Here is a 22,496-nt window from a genome sequence, read left to right on the forward strand (position 1 = left end):
TCTCAGTTTCCCACTCTTCCTGCTGATGTTTCTACTTCTCACAAAACCGCAGGAATTGAGGTACACGATTCTTTAACCTTTATAACCAGGTACAGCTATAGAGTATGTGCCACAGTTAAGGCCAGTGCCATTGTAAAGAACTGTATTTTGTTTGTTTAAAAATTGATCTGTGACTGTAACTGTACACTTAGGTCTGAAAGTGATTTATACTTGGAACACATGGGGCTTTCATAGGATCAGGGGAGAGAAAGGGCTAGGATTAAAATGAGAGGTTAAGAGGTCATGTCACCCTTGTTACCCAGCTTGTCTCTCCCAGCAGGTAGTACACAGCTGCAGGTATATTGCAGCTATAAAGTCGAGGTACTTCTTGAGTACCCTTTTCTTGTTTCTTTGTTTTGGTTAATTAAGAGAGATTGTTGCTGTAGAATATGTGCACTTGCTGGAGAGACAGAAAGCAAGAACTCACCCCTTGGGGGGGGATGGCCATGCAGCAATCCTTCCTCTTCCATTCTCCTCTCAGGATTTTGGACATACACACATACATGTGCCAGGCATGAGTCTGGCCCTGCCAGTTCTGGGACTCAAACTGCACTCAACTACATGAGAGTCAAGCAGTGTAAACATTATGCCATCTGCTGGTCCTGAGAGTATACTTTTTAAAAGATCTTATTAATATTTTCTTTCTATCCTGAGGGCCTTACGTGTAGGTAGAATGTTTATTTGAACACTTCAGTTAGAAGTTGTTTAGGTTTGACCAGCCAGTGGCTTAATGGTTAAGGTGGCTGGATCCCACATGGCCTATTGTACAGTTCAAATACTGGACCCGGCAACTTGAGAAACACACTACGTGCATGTGTGCGCATGACCAAAATCTCAGGAGGATGGAGTAAAAGGGATTGCAGCATGGTTCATCCCTGTTGGGTGGGTGGGTGGCGGGGGCATGCATACTGTCTCTCTTGGTGAGCGCATGCTCCCTGTAGCAAAAAGAAAGAAAGAAAAATGTGTCATATGTTTTCATTGTTCCTGTGAAAGTAATTTGTGTACTTTTAAAACTAACTTTAAATTGATGATACTATAATAACAACTTTGGTTATGTGATATTAGTGGTTAAGTTCAAAAAACATCTAAACAGGAAATAAGCCAAAGAAATTTCTGTGATGTTTAAGTATTGTACTCTTGTGCCGAAGAGTTACCATAGAGCTGTTAAGATGTTGGTGTGCAAGTAGCAGCAGCAGGAGAAAGTGACCACGGTGATTGTGACAGCGATACACAGAAAAACTCAGCATTTGGGGGCTTTAACTTAGTTGTCTGTGGTTTAGAGCAGTGTTAGGTAAACTTTATTTGGTGAAGGGCCACATAGTAAAATTTTTTTTCCAATGAATTATTTAATTTTACTAGTTATTATGCTATTTTAAAATTTACTATAGGGCATGTGCATTCATTAGAGGAAAAGTGAGAAAGCAAATCACCAGGTTCAGGACTCGAACTATGGTCAGCCATGTGGGAGTCTAGCACCCCAACCACAACACCTGCTGGCCCCCAGTCTTTAAGTGTTACTCAGCTTTGTCTATATAGTATGAAAGTGACTGTAGATGGTACCTAAATAAATGGGCAGAGCTTTGTTGTGGTAAAATTTTATTTACAAAACACATCAGACTGGGTTTGCCTATATACCATAGTTTGCTAGTTTAGAGACAAATAGAGTAATTATACTCAAGTGTAACTTACACAGAATTTAGTGATCACTGAGTTGTGAACTATACAATGAGTATTTAAGAATGTAATCCTTGGGGTCAGCAGGTGACGTGGTGGCTTAGGACACTGGACTCCCACGTGGCCTACCGCAGTTCGAGTTCCGGACCTGGCAGCTTGCTTTTTCACTTTCCTTCTCTCTTGCTCTCACTCTGTCCTTCTCAGATCAAATTTAAAATGCATAAATAAATAAAGTTAAATAAAAATAATTTGTTCTTTTAAAAAAAAAATAGAATGTAATCCTAGTATTTAACAAATTTTAAAGATTTTCAGGGCCAGGAGGTGGTGTGGAGGTTAAGGTAGCTGGATTCTACATAGCTGACTATGTGGTTCAAGTCCCAGACCTGGTAGCTTGAAAATCACACTCTGTGTGTGTGTGTGTGTGTGTGTGTGCACGTGCGCACACTCACACTCACCCAAAATCCTGAGAGGAGAATGGAGGAAAAGGGATTGTGATGTGTCCGTTCCCCTGGAGGGGTGATTTCTCACTTTTTCCACACTCTGATGAGTGTACCTGCCCTGTGACAAAACTTTTTAAAAAAAAGTTTCAGCAGGTGATGTGGTGGTTGAGGTGCTGGGCTCCCACATGACGGACTGCAGTTCAAATTTTGGACCTGGCAACTTGTTTTCTCCCTTTCTCTCTCTCTCTCACCAAATTAAATAGTAATAATAAATAAAATAAAATGATCCTTGAAAAAAGGGACTTTCATTCTAAAATAGTTAATTTTAAAAGTATACTGCTTAAAGGGAGTCAGTAAGGGGACCAGCAATTAGCGTAATGGTTGTGTCGCTGGACTCCCATGTAGTCGACTGCAGTTCGAGTCCCAGCCTTGGTGGCTTAAACTCACACTGGTCACATGTGCGTGCATGCCCAAGATCCCGAGAGAAGGGAAGAGATGGGATCGCGGCGTGGCCAAAAGGTACTAGATTCCCACATGGCCGACCATGGTTTGAGTCCTGGACCTAGAGGTTACTTTCTTTCTCTTTCTCTCCCTCTGTCTCTTTCTAGAAGTATTAAAATAATAATAAATCGGGACCAGCGGATGGTGTGGTGGTTATGGTGCTGGGCACTCCCACATGGCTGACCATGGTTTGAGTCCTGGACCTGGTGGCTTGCTTTCTCACTTTGTCTCTCTCTCTCTCTCTGTCTCTCTCTGGCCAAAATAAAATAAATGAATGAATAAATAAAATTAAGTAAATAATTTAAAAATGATAATAATAATAAATAAAGTTAAATAAGATCTTTAAAAAGGGGGGGAGTCAGTAAATATAATTCCCAGGTTACTGAGTGTAAAAGCCTATTTGTTTCCTCTGATAGTTTTACTGCTTATATATGTAATTAGAAAAATCCAACACAAGCACATAATGTTATACTTTAAGGAAAGTATATGTGGTTTTCTGGTCAGGTCTTTTTAACTAGTACCACTGGCAAAATTAAATGCTAATTTTTATTGTGCTTTTTGATATGAGTGGAATCTTCAAACAGTTCCTGGAATATATGTATTAAATAGTATGGGGATCGGCTGATGGTGTATTGATTAAGGCTGGACACTCCCACATGGCTGACCACAGTTCAGGTCCCAGAATTGGTGACTTGCTTTCTTGTCCCCCCGCCCTCCTTCCCCCTTCTTGCTGGTCAAATTAAAATGAATGAATGAATAAATAAAATTAAATAATTCTTTTTGAAAAATAGCATGGATTTCAATTTTTTTTCATCAGAATAAACTCATACTTTAATTCCATTTTTTTGAGACCTTTTTGAAGTTCCTCCAAGTGGAAGGAAAATCTGGCTTCTAGGGCATTTTTCTGACTTTTTTAGTTCTCTTCTTTGTTTCGAGTGGGTAGTAGTCTGTGAATAAAATTTTATTTGAGTTTTTTTTTCTCAAAAGACTATTCTAAAAGGCTTAACTTGATTCGGATTAATTATGTCTCAGAAATTATTGGCATACATTTTATCTGAAATGTCTTATTTTGCTCAGTGTATTACCTGTTTCTCCTTTATAAATGACACACACTATGCCTTGCTTACTATAAAGGCGCACAGCTGCTTGGAGAACTACAAGTGAAGAAAAGAAAGCATTAGATCAGGCTAGTGAAGAGATTTGGAATGATTTTCGAGAAGCAGCAGAAGCACATCGACAAGTTAGAAAATACGTTATGAGCTGGATCAAGCCTGGGATGACAATGATAGAAATCTGGTAAAAGGAATACATTTTTGTAAGAACATGATACAAATTTTTTTTCAGTACTAACTCTCCAGTTGTCTGTTTGGCTCTCTTTACAACTTTGCTAAAACTTGAAGTAGAGGTTCTGTCGTACTGTGATGAGATTGTAAGAGGAGCACATGTCCATGGTAGCCCTCTCGTTTGTGCAGCATTTGCACTCAGGTGTGCACCTGCACTCAGGAATTGATATTTAGTTCCTGTCTGGAAATCTGTTATTTTGCTATCTAACAATTCATATTAAGAAATAAAAAATCTGGGAATAAGTGTCTAGACAGAAAACATAATTATAATACAGTGAAGAAACCAATAAAAGGAATCATTTTCTCTCTTTTTTCTTTGAGAAATGATTAGTATAAAAGACAGTTTTCTAATTCAGTTTTAAAAATATGCAATACGAGCAAATAAAATCAGCATTTAAATAGTCAAAACTTATTTATTAAACTAATTTAAGAGTGAAGTGTGCTTTCTTTAGCTTTCTAGTGGAATTAAATTCCTGTTTTTCAGAGATGAGTTATTTTCATAGCATTAGAAAACTGTTACTTGTTTACATTCATAGAATGCTTAGATGATTCCCAGAAAGGAATTACCAATTTTATTAGACATTCTGACCTTGAAAGATATATAAGAGTAATAATGCGAAAGTAAAAAAGTCTTTTCTATTTTATTTTAGTGAAAAGTTGGAAGACTGTTCACGTAAGCTAATAAAAGAGAATGGGCTAGATGCAGGCCTGGCATTTCCTACTGGGTGTTTTCTCAATAACTGTGCTGCCCATTATACACCCAATGCTGGTGACACAACAGTATTACAGTATGATGACATCTGTAAGATAGACTTCGGAACACATATAAATGGTGAGTTTGGGGAACGAATTCCTGTCCCACCCTCCCCTCTGGAAACTCTAACTTTGTCTCTGTTAGGTGGAACTAAATTACAGGCTCCTGAAGTCTGTTCTTGCTGCCTCACTTTGAGTACAGCTGTATGAGATAAATGTGGAGATTTACTTGGCAGCATCTAAGTGGAATGAAGTGAAAACTGTTGGGTAATTGAGGTCTATTACCTTGCTATCAAAGCATATAAAATATAATTCAGGTCACTGTTTCATACATGACTTATTCAAATAATGACAAATATTTATTTAAAGCATTTTAAGTTTTTTTTTTTTGGAGAGGTTTTTGCTATAGGGCATGTGCGCTCGCCAGACAGACAAGAGACAGAAAGGGAGAAATCACCCCCCAGGGGGGATGGTCACGCTGCAATCCCTTCTCCATTCTCCTCTTGGGATCCTGGGCACGTACACACACGTGCCGGGCGTGAGTTTTAAGCCACCAGGTTCAGGACGTGAACCACAGTCGACTACGTGGGAGTCCAGCGACATAGCCATTACACTAACTGCTGGTTCCCAGCATTTTAAGTTTCTCTCAACCTTTATATACAGTTCGCTTTTCTGATTTCTCCCCAACAAAAGTACATTGTTATCTCAATAAGCTTGAGAAAGTTAATTTAAGATTAAGTACTTACCCTAAGGTTTTACTGAGTGGGAGAAATAGCACTGTATTTAGGGCCCTGTTTTCCTATTTATTTGCATTTCAATTTGCTTTTCCTTATTTTTTTCCACTCTTTTTCTTGCTCTAATTTTGTTTCCGTTTATATGTGCACTAATTCTTTTCGTCCTGAAATTTGTGTCTATTTTACTCCTTTGCCTCTTTGATTATAAATTATCTCTGAGTGCTGCCTTCATTTGAGCTCATCATTTGATTTTCCTGTTAACTAGCAAGGTTAGTAGAGGAAATGCTGTAAAGTAGATAAATTGATTAGCCAATGAGTAATCTTAAGAATTTTCTTTTTCAGGTAGGATTATTGACTGTGCTTTTACTGTCACTTTTAATCCCAAATATGATACATTACTAAAAGCTGTAAAAGATGCCACTAATACTGGAATAAAGGTATGTAAATTCACCATCTCTTCACTCAGCATATTTTGTATATTTACTTTATAACTTTTTTTAAAGATTTTATTTAATTTTATTTTAATTTGACCATGGGGTGGGGGAGGGAGAGGCCAAACACAGCCAGATCTGGTACTCGAGCCATGGTTGACAGTGTGGGAGTTTAGCACCCTTACCACGATGTCACTTGCTGGCCCCACTTTATAGCCTTTTTAACGTTTGTAGATAGTTAAGTTGATAAGACTGGTCCACTGTCCCAAAAACTTTTTCCCCCTTTAGCTTTACTAAACAGTTTGGATATACTTTTTTTTTTTTTTCTTTTTTTGGAGAGGTTTTTGCTATAGGGCGTGTGCACGTGCCAGAAAGACAGAGAGAAAGAAAGGACAGAAAGTGAGAATTCATGCCCCTGGGGGGAATGGCCACATTGCAGTCACTTCTCCATTCTCCTCTCGGGATCTTGGGCGCGCGCGCGCGCGCACACACACACACACACACGCACACGCACATGCACACACGCACCAGCGTGAGTTTAAGCCACTGGGTCCAGGACTTGAACTGCAGTCAACTACATGGGAGTCCAGTGACATATCCATTGCGCCAACTGCTAGTCCTTTTCTGAGCATCTTTAAATATTGTTTTAAAGCTTTGTCTAGTATAAGAGGCCTTCAGAAAGTTTATAGAAAATGTATATTATGGGGGCTGGTAGGTGGCGTGGTGGTTAAGAGCACTGGACTCCCACATGGCCGACTGTGGTTCAAGTCCTGGACCTGGTGGCTTGCTTTCTTACTTTCTCTCTCTCTCTCTTCCCTCCTCTCTGGTCAAATTAAATAAGTAAATAAATAAAGTTAAATAAAATAGTAAAGCTTTTTTAAAATGAAAATGTATATTATGAAAAAGTATGCATGGATTTCAAAATTTTTTCGTACCAGAATAATTTTTCGTACCTGAATACTTCAATTCAGTTTATTTCCCTCTTCCACGATAATGCATTAGAGAGAAATAAGGCACTCCCAACAGAGTCTTCACACCATTTTTATCTAGCCCAGGTCTCAGGCTGGCATCCTCAGGGTGATCCTGAGCCACACCCAGGAACTGAAAATGTTCCATTTTTTCCTTGAACTTCTCAAGTCCCCTTATAGGTCTGCCATCCGGTCTTTTTCTGGGCTAGTTAATGTTGACTTCCCCCCCTTTCTGTAAATGGACTGTGCTTTCCTATTTCATTGTATGCCTTATAACTTTTTGTAGAACTGGGAATTATAATCTGATATGGGGATTGATGGGTGGCGTGATGGTTGAGATGCTGGACTTACACATGGCCGACTGTGGTTCAAGTCCTAGACCTGGCAGCTTGCTTTCTCACTTTCCCTCTCTCTGTTGCTGAGCAAATTTAAAAATAAAAATGAAGAGAAAATAAAGTAATTCTTTTTTTACCTCTTTTTTTTTTTTTTTCTGAGAGGTTTTTGCTATAGGGCACATGCGCTCGCCAGACAGAGACAGACAGAGAGACAGAAAGCGAGAAATCACCCCCCAGGGGGGATGGCCACACCACAGTCTCTTCTCCATTCTCCTCTCGGGATCTTGGGCACGCACGCACACGCGCCCGGCGTGAGTTTAAGCCACCGGGTCCGGGATGCGAACCGCGATCGACTATGTGGGAGTCCAGCGACATAGCCATTACGCTAACTGCTGGTCCCCAAAATAAAGTAATTCTTTAAAAAAGAAGAAAAATGAATCTTATGTGGTACTATGGAGATTGAATCCTACCCCTTCACCAGGGTTTTCTGGTTTCCTTACTGTTTGATTTTATTTTTTATTATTATTTTTTTAATTCATACAGATGTTTACTTAGCTTTATTTACAGAGCAGGGGATATATTTTTTGATCTCTAGTGGTGCCTAAATAGCATCATTAGGCAAGAATGCCATTTTAAATCTATGCTGAATCCTAAAAATAACAGATGTTGGTGCTTCTCGAGAAGGGTCAAGCATGACTAGATTAGCGACTCTAAGGCCTGTTAGTTACTCAAAAGCAGGTTTTTTTTTTTTTTTTGAGAGGTTTTTCACTATAGGGCGTGTGCGCTCGCGAGAGAGACAGAGAGACAGAAAGCGAGAAATCACCCCCCAGGGGGGATGGTCACGCCGCAATCCCTCCTCCTCCATTCTCCTCTCGGGATCTTGGGCATGCACGCACACGTTTCTGGCATGAGTTTAAGCCACTGGGTCCGGGACGCAAACCACGGTCGACTACGTGGGAGTCCAGTGACATAGCCGTAACTGCTGGTCCCGCAATTTTTTTTTAAGAGAGGTTTTTTTGCCGTTAGGGCTTGTGCGCTCACCAGAAAGAAATCACCCCCAGGTGGATGGCCATGCCCCAGTCCATTCTCATCGTGGGATCTTGGACATGCACACACTTGCCCCTGGCGTGAGTTTAAGCTGCCGGATCTAAAACTCGAACCACGGTTGACTGTGTGTGAGTCCAGCACCAGAAGCAATTCTGTCTCTGCATCTCAAGATTTTGAAAACACCACCACAATTGGTGCATTCCTATCAAAGCCCATAGCATGTAGGTTTTCTGTTTTTTTTGGTATGTTCTGAACTAGAAACTGGTGCTCCAGCATAAGTCGAGCTGTCTGTTTGAACATTTCGGGATTTGGTTTGTACTGATGTGCAACTACCGTATCTCGTGGGTCATCTGGTTCTGCAGCTGCCATTAGTGCTTGCAGTGATAGTAATACCGTGCAGAGTCATTGATCTTCCAGGATATCCAAACAAATAGTCCCTGTGACAGAACTAACATTAGGATGCCATATTTTAGTGATAAACCAGACCGTATGGGGATTAAACATACATTTCTGGTATTTTTATATCTAGTTGATATCTTGCTCTTTCATATGGTGTGTCTGGAGGTCCTACTATTTCTATTTAAGTCTGTAAAATTCTCATCTACAAGATCTCGGTGCATGTGCACTTGTTTAAAATGTCCTGATTTTTTTTTTCTTTTTTAGATAGATAATTTTTGCTATTGGCATGTGTGCTCACCAGAGAGACAGAGACAGAAAGTGAGAAATCACCCTACCCTACCCCCCAGGGGAGATGGCCACATCACAGTCCCTTCTCTCTTCTCTTTTTGGGGTTTTGGGCACGCACACATATGTGTGTATTTCAAGCTGCCAGGTCCAAGACTTGAACTGCAGTTGGCTACGTGTGAGTCCAGCAACATAACCATTACACCATCTGCTGGTCCCTAAGTGTCCTGGTTTTTAATGTCTGGCTCCCAAAAGAGAGGAAATTTAAAAAAAAGAAAATGGAGAGAGGGAAACTGTTCCTTTAAATCAGCCAGAAGGGTAGGGTTTGCAGTAATGAGTGGACGCTAACAGTGTGCTGCCCCACTTCACCTATACCTGTAGTGACCAGAGCAGCAGTCACACACCAGAGCACACATCCTTGATGTTCAGGGCAGCTTCTTTTTGCTCCTCCCTGGCCCCCATGAACTGTATGCAGCTTGCACCAGGGTCAGTCTTGCCATGGAGCTTGTGTGATGGGGGTGGGTCACTGTTGCTGTGCAGAGAGCTAGGATTGGTTACAGTTCAGTGCCTTTTACTGTCAAGCCAGTCCTTGCCCTGGATGTAGCAAGCCTTCAAATACTGCCGACTTCCCACATACTGATAGATTTGACAGATTCTGCCATAGCAGGGGTTATCCAGCTGCGAGATCAGATTCCTTGTGTTTCCTACTCTACCATCTTCCTAAAATCCTCCCCAAAGTTCAGAAAACTTAAAGTACAGAGCAGTGTTCTGATAGCCTGTTTAAAAATATTAAAAAGTTGCCATAAAATTTTGTACCTCGAATAACAAAGTGTACTTTTTTTAATAGTGTGCTGGAATTGATGTTCGTTTATGTGATGTTGGTGAGGCCATTCAAGAAGTTATGGAATCCTATGAAGTTGAAATAGATGGGAAGACATATCAAGGTGTGTTTTTTTTTGGGGGGGGGGTGTTTCTTTGGCTGTAGAGCAGGTATGCTTACTGGAGAGGGAGGGAGCAAAATGAGAAAGCACCTCATGGGGGAGGCGGCCAGGCTACAGTTACTTCTCCTCTTGGGATTTTGGGCACTTTGGCACACACACACGGGCCTTTTTTTTTTTTTTTTTTTTTGAGTCATGTGTCTAGAACTGCATAGTTGACGGGCTCATGGGACTGAGTCACCTGTGCTTTCTGGTGCTGCAATTCAGGGGTCCCCAATCCCTGTGCTGTGGACTGGTGACAGTCTGGGGCTGTGCAGCAGAAGGCGGGCAGTGAAGTTCCTCATCACTTGTGCTGCCACCTGTGCTCTTCCTCCTGTCAGAGCAATACTGGATTCTCGTGGGAGTGCGAGCCTTATTGTTAAGTGATCGATTCATGTGGTAGTGGTGGAAACGGGGGGTGTGCATGGTGGATGCGGTGTGCTCGAGGCATCCCAGGACCAATCCCCCGTCCCTTCCTTCCAGTCTGTAGAGGGTTTTTTTTTTGTTTTGTTTTGTTTTTTTTACTTGAGGCTGATCCCTGGTGCTGGGAAGGTTGAGTACTGCTGTTTGAATTCATCTCCATCAGTCCACCCCATCTCCAACTCCCAGGTCTATCTGACCATTCCCCATTTACCCCTCAAGGGACAGAATGTTACCAACATTTCAGAACCCAACAGTACCTTGTTATAGTTCATTATGTGCTGCTTTGACATCATCCCTGAGACCAAGTTAATTGGTAAAGAACAGAAATTTCTGTGGAAGGTCGAGATTTGAGGGATTAGCATCTAGTAACCAGGCCTTCTTTTTCTGTATCTTTTTGTGGAGAAGGTAGAAGGGCCAAGATAGGGAGAGAGGGAGTGCATGACTGCTTGTGTGCACACATGAAAAGACCAAAACAGAACCCATTGTCATGATAACAACATTAATCCATTCAAGAGGGCAGTGCCAAATGACCCAGGCACCTCCCATTAGGCTCCACCCCCCCCCAACACCACCACTTGAGAGTCCCTTTTGCAGCAAGTTGAACCCGTAGAACCCAGATCCATTTTTCCAGACACAGCAGCCTTCCTCTAGTGAACCCCTATCTTGAGTATTGAAGTGTTTGCATTTTTTTCTTTTTGTCTTCATATACCTAGTTATGCATCCTTAAACAGTGGTTTAATTATGTTCCATTTTGAACCATTTATGAAGGGTCTTCAAAGGTTCATGGAAAGTGTGTATCGTGGGAAAACTGCATGGATTACAAAATTTTTTTGCACTAAAATAAACTTGTACTTTAATTCCATTTCTCCTTGAACCTTTTGAAGTCCTTGCATGTATAGAGTATTATACAGGATGTATGTAATTGTGCACTTTTGCTCATTGTATCTCTAGGCTTTATTCTAGCCAAATGTATCCCTAGTTTTTCTTTTTATTGTTGAGTAGTATTCCACTGTGTGAATTTGCCACAGTTTGACTATTCTGTCATCGAATTCAGGATAATGGGATTCAGATTTTGTTTTTCAGCATTTAAATCATTGATGTAATAATAGAATTGAAGATTTCATAATATACTATCATTTTGATACAGTATTCTCATTCTTTTGGTCTATTTCTCCACAAGTACACATATTTCATATTCATGGTCATTGCTGAACACAGTAATTTTTTTTATGGATTTAAGTTTTTACAGATGACTCTTGAGCCATCCCTATAGCGTAGCGGTTAAGTGCTGTGCCTATGGATCACATATGGCCTACAGTGGTTTAACCACCAGACTTGGTAGCTTGAAAAGCATGTTGGCGCTGTGTGTACCCAAAATGCTGAGGAGAGGGAGAAATGGAGGGAAGTGTGGCATGACCGGGGCCTATTGAGGCATACTTTCTCCTTCTCCCCTTTCTCTCCCCACCTATCTATATTGATGCCACCTGCTACAGATACAGAGCTGAGAAGACCTCAGCATCTAGCGGGGTGACAGCCATGAATCCTTTAGTTACACAGTTAGTTATTACATTGACGTTATGGTTAGGGCAAGGAAGACATCTGACCTCCACCGCCATCCTAATCCAGCCCAGCCAATAATGACTTCCTTCTAATTTCCCGTATACTTTCTGACTGTAGAAGTTGCCATTTTCTGTCTAGTACTATTGTCTAAATACCTCCAATGTCACGAGTACTTCCTAAAGCTAACTGTAGGCAAAGACCCAGAATCTCAGACTGCCTCTGTCCTAATTCCATGCTGAACAAATGGGGGGATCAGGCAAGGATAAAGTATGTTTCCAGAGCCGCAGGTCTCTCTTTGGAATGGCACTTTGGAAATGAGATCTCCTCACAATTTGGAATTATTCAGGATTTACACTTTAAGGGCAGATAACTCTGAAAGCAATAGAGGGCAGGAATGGGGTGGGCCCTGTGAGTGCACACACCTTTTGGCAATAAAAAATAATACCTCTTTAGGTGACCCCTGTTGTGTCATTATCCTATCATCCTTTTTCTTTCTCCCCTTACTCCCTTCTAGTAGTCAGTCAACAGCACTGTAGTAAAACTACTTTACATATGTCACTAGATTTCAGCTTATAATTACTGCAATATGAAGTTATTTCATAGAGCTTGTCTAGTTTTTGAAAACTATTTGAACTCTAAACCAAAAAAACCCAAGGGAACTGTTTGTACTTCTAAGGACCCAGAATAACTTCTATTTTATTTATCGTGACAGTGAAACCAATCCGCAATCTTAATGGACACTCAATCGGGCAGTACCGAATACATGCTGGGAAAACGGTGCCCATTGTGAAGGGAGGCGAGGCAACCAGAATGGAGGTTTGTGTGTCATTAACACTTTGGGAAGAGCACTGTGCCCTTTTCCGTCCTGACAGGCTGATGGTATTTTAAGTATATAGACTGTTTATCAAAAGTAGCTCACCATCTATGCCTCCCCCAGTCAGAATCGGGCTGTGTAACCGCAAACTGCATCTGGTCAGTCCAGGGCTCAGTCAGCTATGGAAATCGGGGCTGTCAGGACTGTTCATTCAGCAGTTGGTATTTACTGTGCACCTCCTAGGTGCCGGTTTTGTTAGGAGTCACTGAGCATATGGCAGTGAACAGTGCGAAATCCCTGCCCAGGTAAAACCTGCATTCTAATGGGGGATGCTGGGAGACCAAAAAGTGCCGAGGAGAGGAAGCAGAGATGGTGATTAAGACCTGCAAGGAGATACTGACATGAGGTAGTGAGGGCAAGAGGTGGTGATTGTGATTGGATCTAAAATGTTCTTCTCTCCCCTTGACTTTTATGTATTTTTTTAAGGAAGGAGAAGTATATGCCATTGAAACCTTTGGTAGTACAGGAAAAGATATTGTTCACGATGATATGGAATGTTCACATTACATGAAAAATTTCGATGTTGGACATGTGCCAATAAGGTGAGAGAATGTTGTGGGGGTGTTTTTTGTTTTTCCTTCTAAATGACTAATGGAATGTCTCTTCCAGTTAACAACCTTTTTGAAATGTGACAAGCATACAGGGTGGTACATTCATAAATATACAACTCTGTAGCCTAGCAGGAAGTTTTATGGTTTTTGTAATATAGCAAAAAAATATTAGCCAGTTAAGAAATTTTAACCGAAGGACCAGGCATGGAGGTGCATGCCTGTAATCCCACCTACTCAGGATGCTGAAGCAAAAGGATTCATAGTAAATTTAGTGCTACTGTCTGTACAGTCAGATATGGGCTGTTATACATTCTATCTTTTGATTTTAAACATTAATAACCAGTTTTATACTTTAATTACTAAGCAAAGACACAGCTGAGGTTTGGGTTATTCTTAGTGGGGGAAATGAACCGGTGACTCTTGCCAACTACTAACTTTGGATTTTCTCCTTAGGCTTCCACGAACAAAACACTTGTTAAATGTCATCAATGAAAACTTTGGCACCCTTGCCTTCTGCCGAAGATGGCTGGATCGCTTGGGAGAAAGCAAATACTTGATGGCTCTGAAGAATCTGTGTGACTTGGGCATTGTAGATCCATACCCACCATTGTGTGACATTAAAGGATCATATACAGCACAGTTTGAGCACACCATACTGTTGCGTCCAACATGTAAAGAAGTTGTCAGCAGAGGAGATGACTATTAAACTTAGTCCAAAGCCATTTCAGCATCTTTATTTTCTAAGCTTTGTTGGAATACATTATACCAGAATTAATTTGCAACATTTTGTCTGTTTTAACAGTGGACCTATGTAATTTTTATATCCATGTTTTAAAAAGAATTCGATCAAAGGCAAACCATCTAATGTCATTAACCCAGGAAAAAGCTTTCAGGACTTTCAGATGTTAACTGTACCCCAACCCCAGCCCCCAGGAAATGCTATAAAGCTCAGATTAGTTAGGAATGACTTACACATTTGTTTCAAACACCGAAGAGATGCTTTTCAGATATTTATATTGCCATATTCTTACTTGAATGCTTTGAATGACTACATCCAATTCTGCACCTATGCCCTCTGGTATTGCTTTTTAACCTTCCTGGAATCCATTTTCTAAAAAATAAAGACATTTTCAGATCTGAGAGCTACATTTCAATGTCTGTGGTTATAATTCAGGATAGAAAGTAGCTGATTTTGATATAGAAAAATGTAGAGCCTTTTAGCTGGATTGTAGACCTCTGTACTGAGATGTTCTTTGGCATAATGACTAAGACAAGATCTATACATGCATAAAGTGGGACAGTCCTCTTTTCATAAATTAACATGCAGCTTTAGGAATATTTTGCCTTGCTTTTCAGGAACATATTACTCCCTTTCATTTTTTTCCTCAGTATTGAAAAGTTGTACTACTTACTCAAATGTGACTTAGGAACCTTGTGCCAACTTGAAGCCTTATTTTAGTTTAAAAAAAAAAAACACCTCATTTAGATCCTTTGTTCACTGATAGGATTTATCAAATATATTCAGCTTACTAAAAAACTAAAGGGGACAGTAGGGCAATATAGTGGTTATGGCACTGGGCTCCCTTTGGCCTACCACAATTCAAGTCCCGGACCTGGTGACTTTAAAATCATGTCGGGTATATGTGTGTGCGTATCCAGAATCCCAGGTGGGGAAGGAATTGTGGTGTGGCTATCCTCCCCGGGGGTGATTTCTCACTTTCCCACTCACTGTTTTCTCTGGTAAACATGCACCGTATGATAAAAACCTTAAAAAAAAAAAAATACCAAAACCCTATGGGGCCAATAAATGGCTAAATGGCTATGTCACTGGTCTCCTATGTAGTTGACCACGATTCAAGTCCCAGACCCAGTGATTAAACTCATGCTGGGTGTGTGTGCGTGCATGCCCAAGATCCTGAGAGGAGAATGGAGAAGGGGTTGCAGTGTGGCCATCCCCGCTGGCGGGTGGATTCTTGCTGTCTCTATTGTCTCTCTGGTGAGCACATGTGCCCTATATCAAAAACCCCTCAAAAAAAAAAAAAAAAAAAAAACCCAGAAAACCCTAGAAACCAAAAAGGGTATTAAAACCACAAATCCAACAACAGGCAAACTTCCCATGTTTGGATCTTGTTCTAGTTAGATTAAATTGCAATTATTTGGATTTTTCACTAGCAAACCTTATGCTGTAACATCTGGCCCCTGGCTGGCTTGGACTCAGCCATGAGATTGGTATTTCAGCAGGGGAGCCTAGCTTATAGTTACTCCTTAGATCATCTAAGTGTTTTGAGTGTGACGATTCATACTGTGTTTCAACTGAGCCCCACTACTGATTCTTTTAACAAACTGCATAAATTCCTATCTGTAAATGTTTTATTGGGAATGTTCCAACATAATTTCAAAATTGTTATGTACCAAGGGAAAGCCTTAATTTGTATATGCTTTAGGGCAAGGTTTTATTGCCTCTGGGATGCTGTTTAGTTTGTATTTTGTTTAATGTTTTACTCTCTGGAAGAGAAACCTGACTTTTGTGCCTAGATCATTTGTTAAAAAGCTGCTCTTTGAGCATCTGAGCTATAAATTAATGTCACCTTGTGGGGAAAACCATCTAGTTTCTAGATACAAGCTTTTATTATGGTGCTAATGTTACGTAACTGTGTTAGAATAACCTCCATTTCCTGTGATGTGCTAGTGGTAGAGCTTGCCAGTTCACACCTGAACAGAGAGGAGTTGGGTCTTCCAGATGGCTCCTTCAGGGTTTTAAGTCTTTACTTCTGTATGTGCTTTGGTGGGAAGTATGAAACATCTTGGTATCTGAACCCAGGAATTTGAGCATCGACCCCCGATGGAGTGAAGAATTTTGGAGCTTTGTGAGACCTCTTCCACAGCAGTGATCTCAAACACTTTCTGAGCTCCAGGCTCCCTTCTAGGTAACTGTTGAGAACAGTGGCATCACGTACGCCCCTGGAAGGGCTAGAGGGGGTAAGATCATGTGAAGAGGGAAGCAGTCTCTTACAGTTGTACCGTCTGCCTATTAGTCATGTATCTCGAAGTCACTATGTTATGTTTACAATGATGTACCTTATTGGTAATGAATCATTATTAGTTTGATGTTTAACAATAGTGCCTTTAGTAAATTATTTTACAACCGAAACATGTTGTATTTTGTTAGATTAACTTAGCAGAATGTAGAAATATCTGTTGAGATTTAGTATAAAGTAAGAAATTAAGTTTGTGTTCATTGTTTAGGTTTTAGTTTTTTTAAGTTTTATTTAACTTTTATTCACTTATTGTTTAATTTGACTAGAGAAGGACAGTGAGAGAGATTGAAAGAGGGAAAGCAAGAAAGTCAGCTGCCAGATCTGGGACTCAAACCACATTGGGCCATGTGGGAGTCCAGCCCCCCTAACCACTACGCCACCTGCTGGCCCCCAGGTGTTAAGTTTTTTGTTGGCATCTTAAGACTTCAGAGCAGTTTTAGGACCATACCAAATTTTGGTGGCAAGTACTGTAGATTTCCCATATATCTAATGACCACCCCCCAATCCACCCACCAGAAGTCTCCATGGATGTTAGTGTTCACGGATTAAAGAGGGCTAAACTGGAGCCCACATGGCTGACTACAGTTTGAGTCCTAAACCCAGCGACTTGGAAATCCCACCAGGCCGCATGTGCATGTGTGCTCAAAATCCTGCGAGGAGAAGGGATTGTGGTGTAACCATCACCTCTAGGGGGTTTCTCACTCTGGCAAATCCATGTACCCTATAGTAAAAGCCTATGAGATGAGATGAGATGAAGTTAAACCACCTTACTTCCCATATACTTTTACACTGAGTTTAATATAAGCAGATAATATTAAAACAACATAGCTTCAAGAGTTGGACAACCATTAAAATTAGGTGTTAAAATGTAACACATTTTAGTAGCAGTCCTTAGAATTAAAAAGGCTAGAACTCAAGGTATCTTGACCACATAAATCTTTAATGAGGTATAAGCACGTAACAGTTGAGGTAAAGGTAACAACTTGCATAGGTGTGTATTAACAATAATAACAATTTTACACCCAGCCATTTAATAATCCAGCTGTATTTTTGGCACAGTTGATTTGTCTGTCCAGTGATACAGTCTTGTTGAACTCACTGTTGAACTCACTGTCAGCTGCCCTAAATGATTTGTTTTCTAAGTTAATTTAAAAATTTGCTAATAGAAGTCCCTTTAAATTTGTACTTAAAGATGATCACTAATGGTGCACAGCATTGTACAGGATATTATATTTTACTGAGATTTCAACCTGTAAATAAATCCACTTAAAAGGCTATCTGATCTTGAGTGGCTAACTCTAAGCTTAAGATCTTACTTACATAGCTGATCTACAGGTCAATAGACTCCTCCCCTTTCTGAACAAGATTAAGTTAGCAGCGGTAGTACTCTTTAGAGATCTGTTAAGATTAAGGGGGGTGGGGGGCAGAGTGTTCTCACTTTAAAAATACAAGTTTAGAAAATGTTCAATGCTTTTGAAAAAAATGCCAGGACCCAGTATTTATCTAAGAAGCTCCTAGTAATCACATAATTCTAGCAAGAGTAAATAATCCAGGTTTTAGTTATTTAGAAAGATGAGATACTAGACATACAAATTGCCAATTTTGAACAATTATCTTCTCTGCCCTATGCAATTTTTCTCTCGACTTTAAAAAAAAAATTCATTTGAACTAAAAGTCTCAAGTTATCCAAAGCTTTTATGAGATCTAATGTTATCAAACATAAAAATTCATACCCAATATAAACTATTTGTATAATAGTTTGTACAACTCAAATATTTTATGACTGCTTTATCAGAATCTGTACACACCTGTTTGCTACCAGATAATTATATAAGTCCCAGCCATCGCTTCTTTCATGTCCACAGTTCTGAAGTTCACTTAAATATAAAGCAGCAATTTTCAACTAGATAGTATCACTATACCAAATAAATAGTTATTGAAAAAAAATTTTTTTAAGTGAAGTTCCATGAACAGAAATAATGTCTATTCTGAGCCCCGTTAACACAAAGCCTCGGGAATATCGAGTGACTGAGGAGTACATAATACCTTGCTAGTTGACGTTGTACCACTTTAATTCTCTCCGAGGGGCAAATGACTTTCAACATACAAATGGCACAGAACAGGCACCCCTCCCCCCTTTTGGTAAGACTATCAGTGAAGAAAATATCTAATTTTTCATCCAAGAATTTCTGTAGAAAAGAGCTACAAAAAATAAGTAACAAATGCATATAAAATGATGCCACCTGCAGTTCAGTGGAAGATTGCACAAATTCATGATCTGAGACAAGGTAGCAGGATAGATATAAAAAAGATTAACAGCAGTCGGAGGTAAACAAAACATTTAAAACTTCAAGTACCTGAAACAACTTTGTTACCTGCAGTTGATCTACATATATGTTGTCTCTGTAAAAAAGTTTTGTTGTCGTTAGATACGAAACGTATAAAGGTAGTGTGCCCTGATTCATAAGTAAAAAAATTAAAACCATGAGGCTCAAACTTAACACGTCGGCCCTTTTAAAAATGATATATACAAACCACAAGAAACCCCACTGTCCTGGGATCAGCTGAGGATCTCGTTAGAGGTATCGGTTTCTTCACTGGGATGGTGGCTGCCTGACAGAAGCTCCGGAGCCAGGAGATCAGACTGTCCGTTCTCGGTAACGCGCTGGGTATAGAACAGGATGTAGGCGTGAGCCTTGCGCACTTCATCCACAGTGCACATGCTTAGCTTGGAATCATTGCAGTGGACCCAGAACCCTGGAGGGGAGCACAGAAACACGGTGGTTATAAAAGAACGGAGACATTGCCAGTGCAGCACCCGCCTGCCCCTCACCGCACAGTTTTGCTCTCTGAGGTTGCCTATAGTCGACTGTGGTGCAGAAATATTCACTGGGTCCTCCCGACACGGCAGAAGCAGCCTCACGGCTGTGTCGTAATGCCCTCACACACCTCGCCTTCTCATCTGTCCTCACAGGAAGGGTGAGAGACCACATTCATGGAACTTTCATTACAATGTGCTGTTACAGTTTTCTATTTTACTTTCTGTTTATTTCCTACGATGCCTAATTAAACTATCATAGGTATATGTGTGTAGTAAGACACGTGGTGTATATAGATTTGGTTCAGTTCCGGGCACACTCGGGGGTCCTGAAACCTTAGCCCCTTCAGAGAAAAGGGACTGCTGTATAAAAGCCGTTGAATTTCAGTGAGGTACATTTTTCTAAAGGGGTAAATTTCTAGCCAATTTTCTTTCTCTTCAGTAAGAAGTACAGCTTGGGCATTAAGTTACTCGGAAATGATTTGCCTTTTATTCTAGATGATGTTTTTGAGCTAGCGGCTGTGTGTGCTTGCCAGACGGGAAAAAAGGCCTCCGTTTTTGATATAGTACCGCTTCATGGGGAATGGTCACACCACAATCCATTCACTTCTCTTTCTCCTTTGGAGATTTCCTGCGCACGTGAACACACATCTGGTGAGTTCTTTTAAGCTGCCGGACTCAAACTGGTCAGCTGTGTGGGATCCGGCTACCTCAACCACCTGGCCACAGAGCTGGCCCTAGAAGGTTTTTTTTTTTTTTTTTGGAGAGGTTTTTGCTATAGGGTGCATGTGCTCTCCAGACAGAGAGAGAGAGAGACAGAGAGATAGAAAGCGAGAAATCACCCCCCAGGGGGGATAGCCACACCGCAATCCCTTCTCCTCCATTCTCCTCTCAGGATCTTGGGCACGCATGCACATGCGCCCAGTGTGAGTTTAAGCCACTGGGTCCAGGACGTGAACCGTGGTCGACTACGTGGGAGTCCAGCGACATAGCCATTACGCCAACTGCTGGTCCCTCTAGAAGTTTTGAAGTTACTAAATCTGAGAGAATCAGACTATCTGCCACTATATCTGGTGTAAATCTACCAGTTAATGCTTTTGCCGCTAATATTATAAGGCAAGTAGTGTACAACTAATGACCGGTAGGTCCGTATCAACTGCCTTTATGGATTATCTGGGCTGCCTGACCACATGTGCTGTTGGCTTGTTGGTGGAGGGGTTTGAGGGGATGGTGATTCATTCTGTGTTAACAATAGGTACACCAAAGGGAAAATACAAAAGTGAAACCTCAATCTAATCCCTTTGCTAGGACTCGAATGTCCTGGAAGGGCCCATAGAAGAAGCAAATGAGGGAACCAGCAGTTAGCGTAATGGCTATGTCGCTGGACTCCCACGTAGTCGACCGCGGTTCGTGTCCCGGACCCGGTGGCTTAAAACTCACGCTGGGTGCGTGTGCGTGCGTGCCCAAGATCCCGAGAGGAGAATGGAGGAGAAGGGATTGCGGCGTGACCATCCCCCCTGGGGGGTGATTTCTCGCTTTCTGTCTCTGTGTCTCTCTCTGTCTTGTGTGGTGAGCGCACGCACCCTACAGTGAAAATCTCTCCAAAAAAAAAAAAAAAAAGAAGCAGCAAATGAAAGTGAGTTTTGTATGTGAAATTTGATTCAGAAGTTTGTTCTAGGTATCTGTGATCCTCACCCACCTTCCTCCCCAGTTCATTAGATGCCATTCTTTAACAGAATGAACTGAAATAAACCAGTAAAAAACGGAACCTGCTCTTGGAAGTATGCCCTTACTCTTTTCATTAACAAAATTATCCTCATCTCACCCCTATAGCCCTTCAATAGCCAAAGTACCACAAACCTGCAAAAAATTAAACGTTGTGCTGTCTGCATAACCCCCTTCCCTCCTCCTCTACCAGTAGTTACACGGAAGCATTCTTCTAGACATAAACATTGGTCAAGAGGCTTTGCTTTAGGCGATTCCATCGTCAACCTAAAGACCACTCGCCCAAGATAAATCATTTGTCCTCTGAATACCTCCTTCAGAATTGTAGCAGTAGGCAGTGTAGTGTCCAGAGCCAAATCCTTTCCCGTGGTGCATTACTACAGCAGATAAGTCATAGATGAAGCATTCTGGTCTGAGGGAGTTCAAAGTCTCCCTGTAGCAATAGGGCTCCATGTTTAAGATTTCCTCAAAGCCAACGTGAACACCAATCTTCTCTCGGTTATTACGTCCTGACCACCTGAGACCAAACCAGAGTAAACTTATCAAAAACAAGGGAAAAACCCATGTACTGGATCCAGACAGTTACATTAGTAGAAGACCCCAGAGATGTATAGAATACAGAGTATCATGTATAATAATCATAAAATCCTTACAGGGTTGAGGCTGGCTATAAATGGAGTGATTTAGACTTATTTACCAAACAGGTCCAGTCCGGTTTTAAAATAAATATTTGGCTTCTGTTGTTACATGATAATATAGGAAGAAACAAACTTTTAGAGAAGAAAATTAGAGCTTTACAGACATTTTCCTCTAACTGATCAAAGAAAGGCAAGGCCCCCAAGATTTTTCTTTTTTTTTTTTTAAGAGATTTTTGCTATAGTGCATGTGTGCTTGAAGCAAGAAATTATCCCAACACCACCCCTGATGATAGCCACACTGCAATCCCTTCTTATTCATTCTCCTTGGGATTTTGGTCATGTGTACACACGTGCCTGGTGTGAGTTCCAAGCTGCAGGGTCAGGGACTCGAACCATGGTTGACTACGTGGGAGCCCAGCACCTTAACCTCTATGCCACCTTCTGGCCCCTCCCCCCAAAGAGTTCTTAATTCTTCACAGCCTTGACAATGTCTGAAGAGGGTATCCCAGATAGAAACAATCTGGATCTTTCTTGGTAACGTATAGAGGAAAAAACAATGCAAAACAAACCAGGTACCTATAATTCCTCAGAACACTTAAGAGCCTTGAAAAAATAAAACAGAAACTGTGACCCTTCCTGTATGTAAATAACCATGACGCCACTGAGACCGAGCCCAACACCCTCGCTCCGTCATCTTCTCAGTCTGTTGGTCATGCTTCTTACTGTTGGATGTAAGCATGGCCAGCCACCGTGTACATTTATGAAAAATGACACACAAGTTCTTTCAGAAGATTGTCATCCTGTTTAGGGGTAGCGTGGTATAGACACAGGGACTGACATGCATAAAAACTTAACAGTATTACAGTATCAAAACATGAGGGTCGGACAAATGACAGAGAAGGGAAAATGCGATATAGACAAATGCTATAAAGGGAAGAAAATA

The 22,496-nt window shown here is 40.9% G+C and overlaps 2 protein-coding genes across 4 annotated transcripts in view; one reads left to right on the plus strand and one right to left on the minus strand.

The window, feature by feature from the left end:
* The window catches only part of METAP2 (methionyl aminopeptidase 2), a gene marked incomplete at its 5' end in the record, with an annotated part of 37,742 nt that extends 21,261 nt beyond the window's left edge, over positions 1-16,481 (plus strand). For 2 of the 3 annotated variants that reach the window (XM_006154888.3, XM_027774350.1), the window contains 7 exon segments: positions 3,789-3,950; positions 4,648-4,829; positions 5,827-5,921; positions 9,797-9,893; positions 12,622-12,725; positions 13,210-13,325; positions 13,788-16,481. In XM_006154888.3, coding sequence (XP_006154950.2) covers positions 3,789-3,950; positions 4,648-4,829; positions 5,827-5,921; positions 9,797-9,893; positions 12,622-12,725; positions 13,210-13,325; positions 13,788-14,040 — 1,009 coding nt within the window. 3 annotated transcript variants of the gene reach the window in all.
* An 812-nt stretch (positions 16,482-17,293) lies between these two features.
* USP44 (ubiquitin specific peptidase 44) overlaps positions 17,294-22,496 on the minus strand; it is a 28,255-nt gene continuing 23,052 nt past the window's right edge. The window contains exons 4-5 of the mRNA XM_006154869.2: positions 21,227-21,432; positions 17,294-19,129 (exon numbers count right to left, since the gene is read on the minus strand). Of these exons, the coding sequence (XP_006154931.1) occupies positions 18,933-19,129; positions 21,227-21,432 (403 nt within the window). The 3' untranslated portion in view covers positions 17,294-18,932. The remainder of the gene's footprint in view (positions 19,130-21,226; positions 21,433-22,496) is intronic.

This window comes from Tupaia chinensis, unplaced genomic scaffold (assembly GCF_000334495.1).
Source record: "Tupaia chinensis unplaced genomic scaffold, TupChi_1.0 Scaffold000423_1, whole genome shotgun sequence".
Classification (NCBI taxonomy): domain Eukaryota; kingdom Metazoa; phylum Chordata; class Mammalia; order Scandentia; family Tupaiidae; genus Tupaia; species Tupaia belangeri.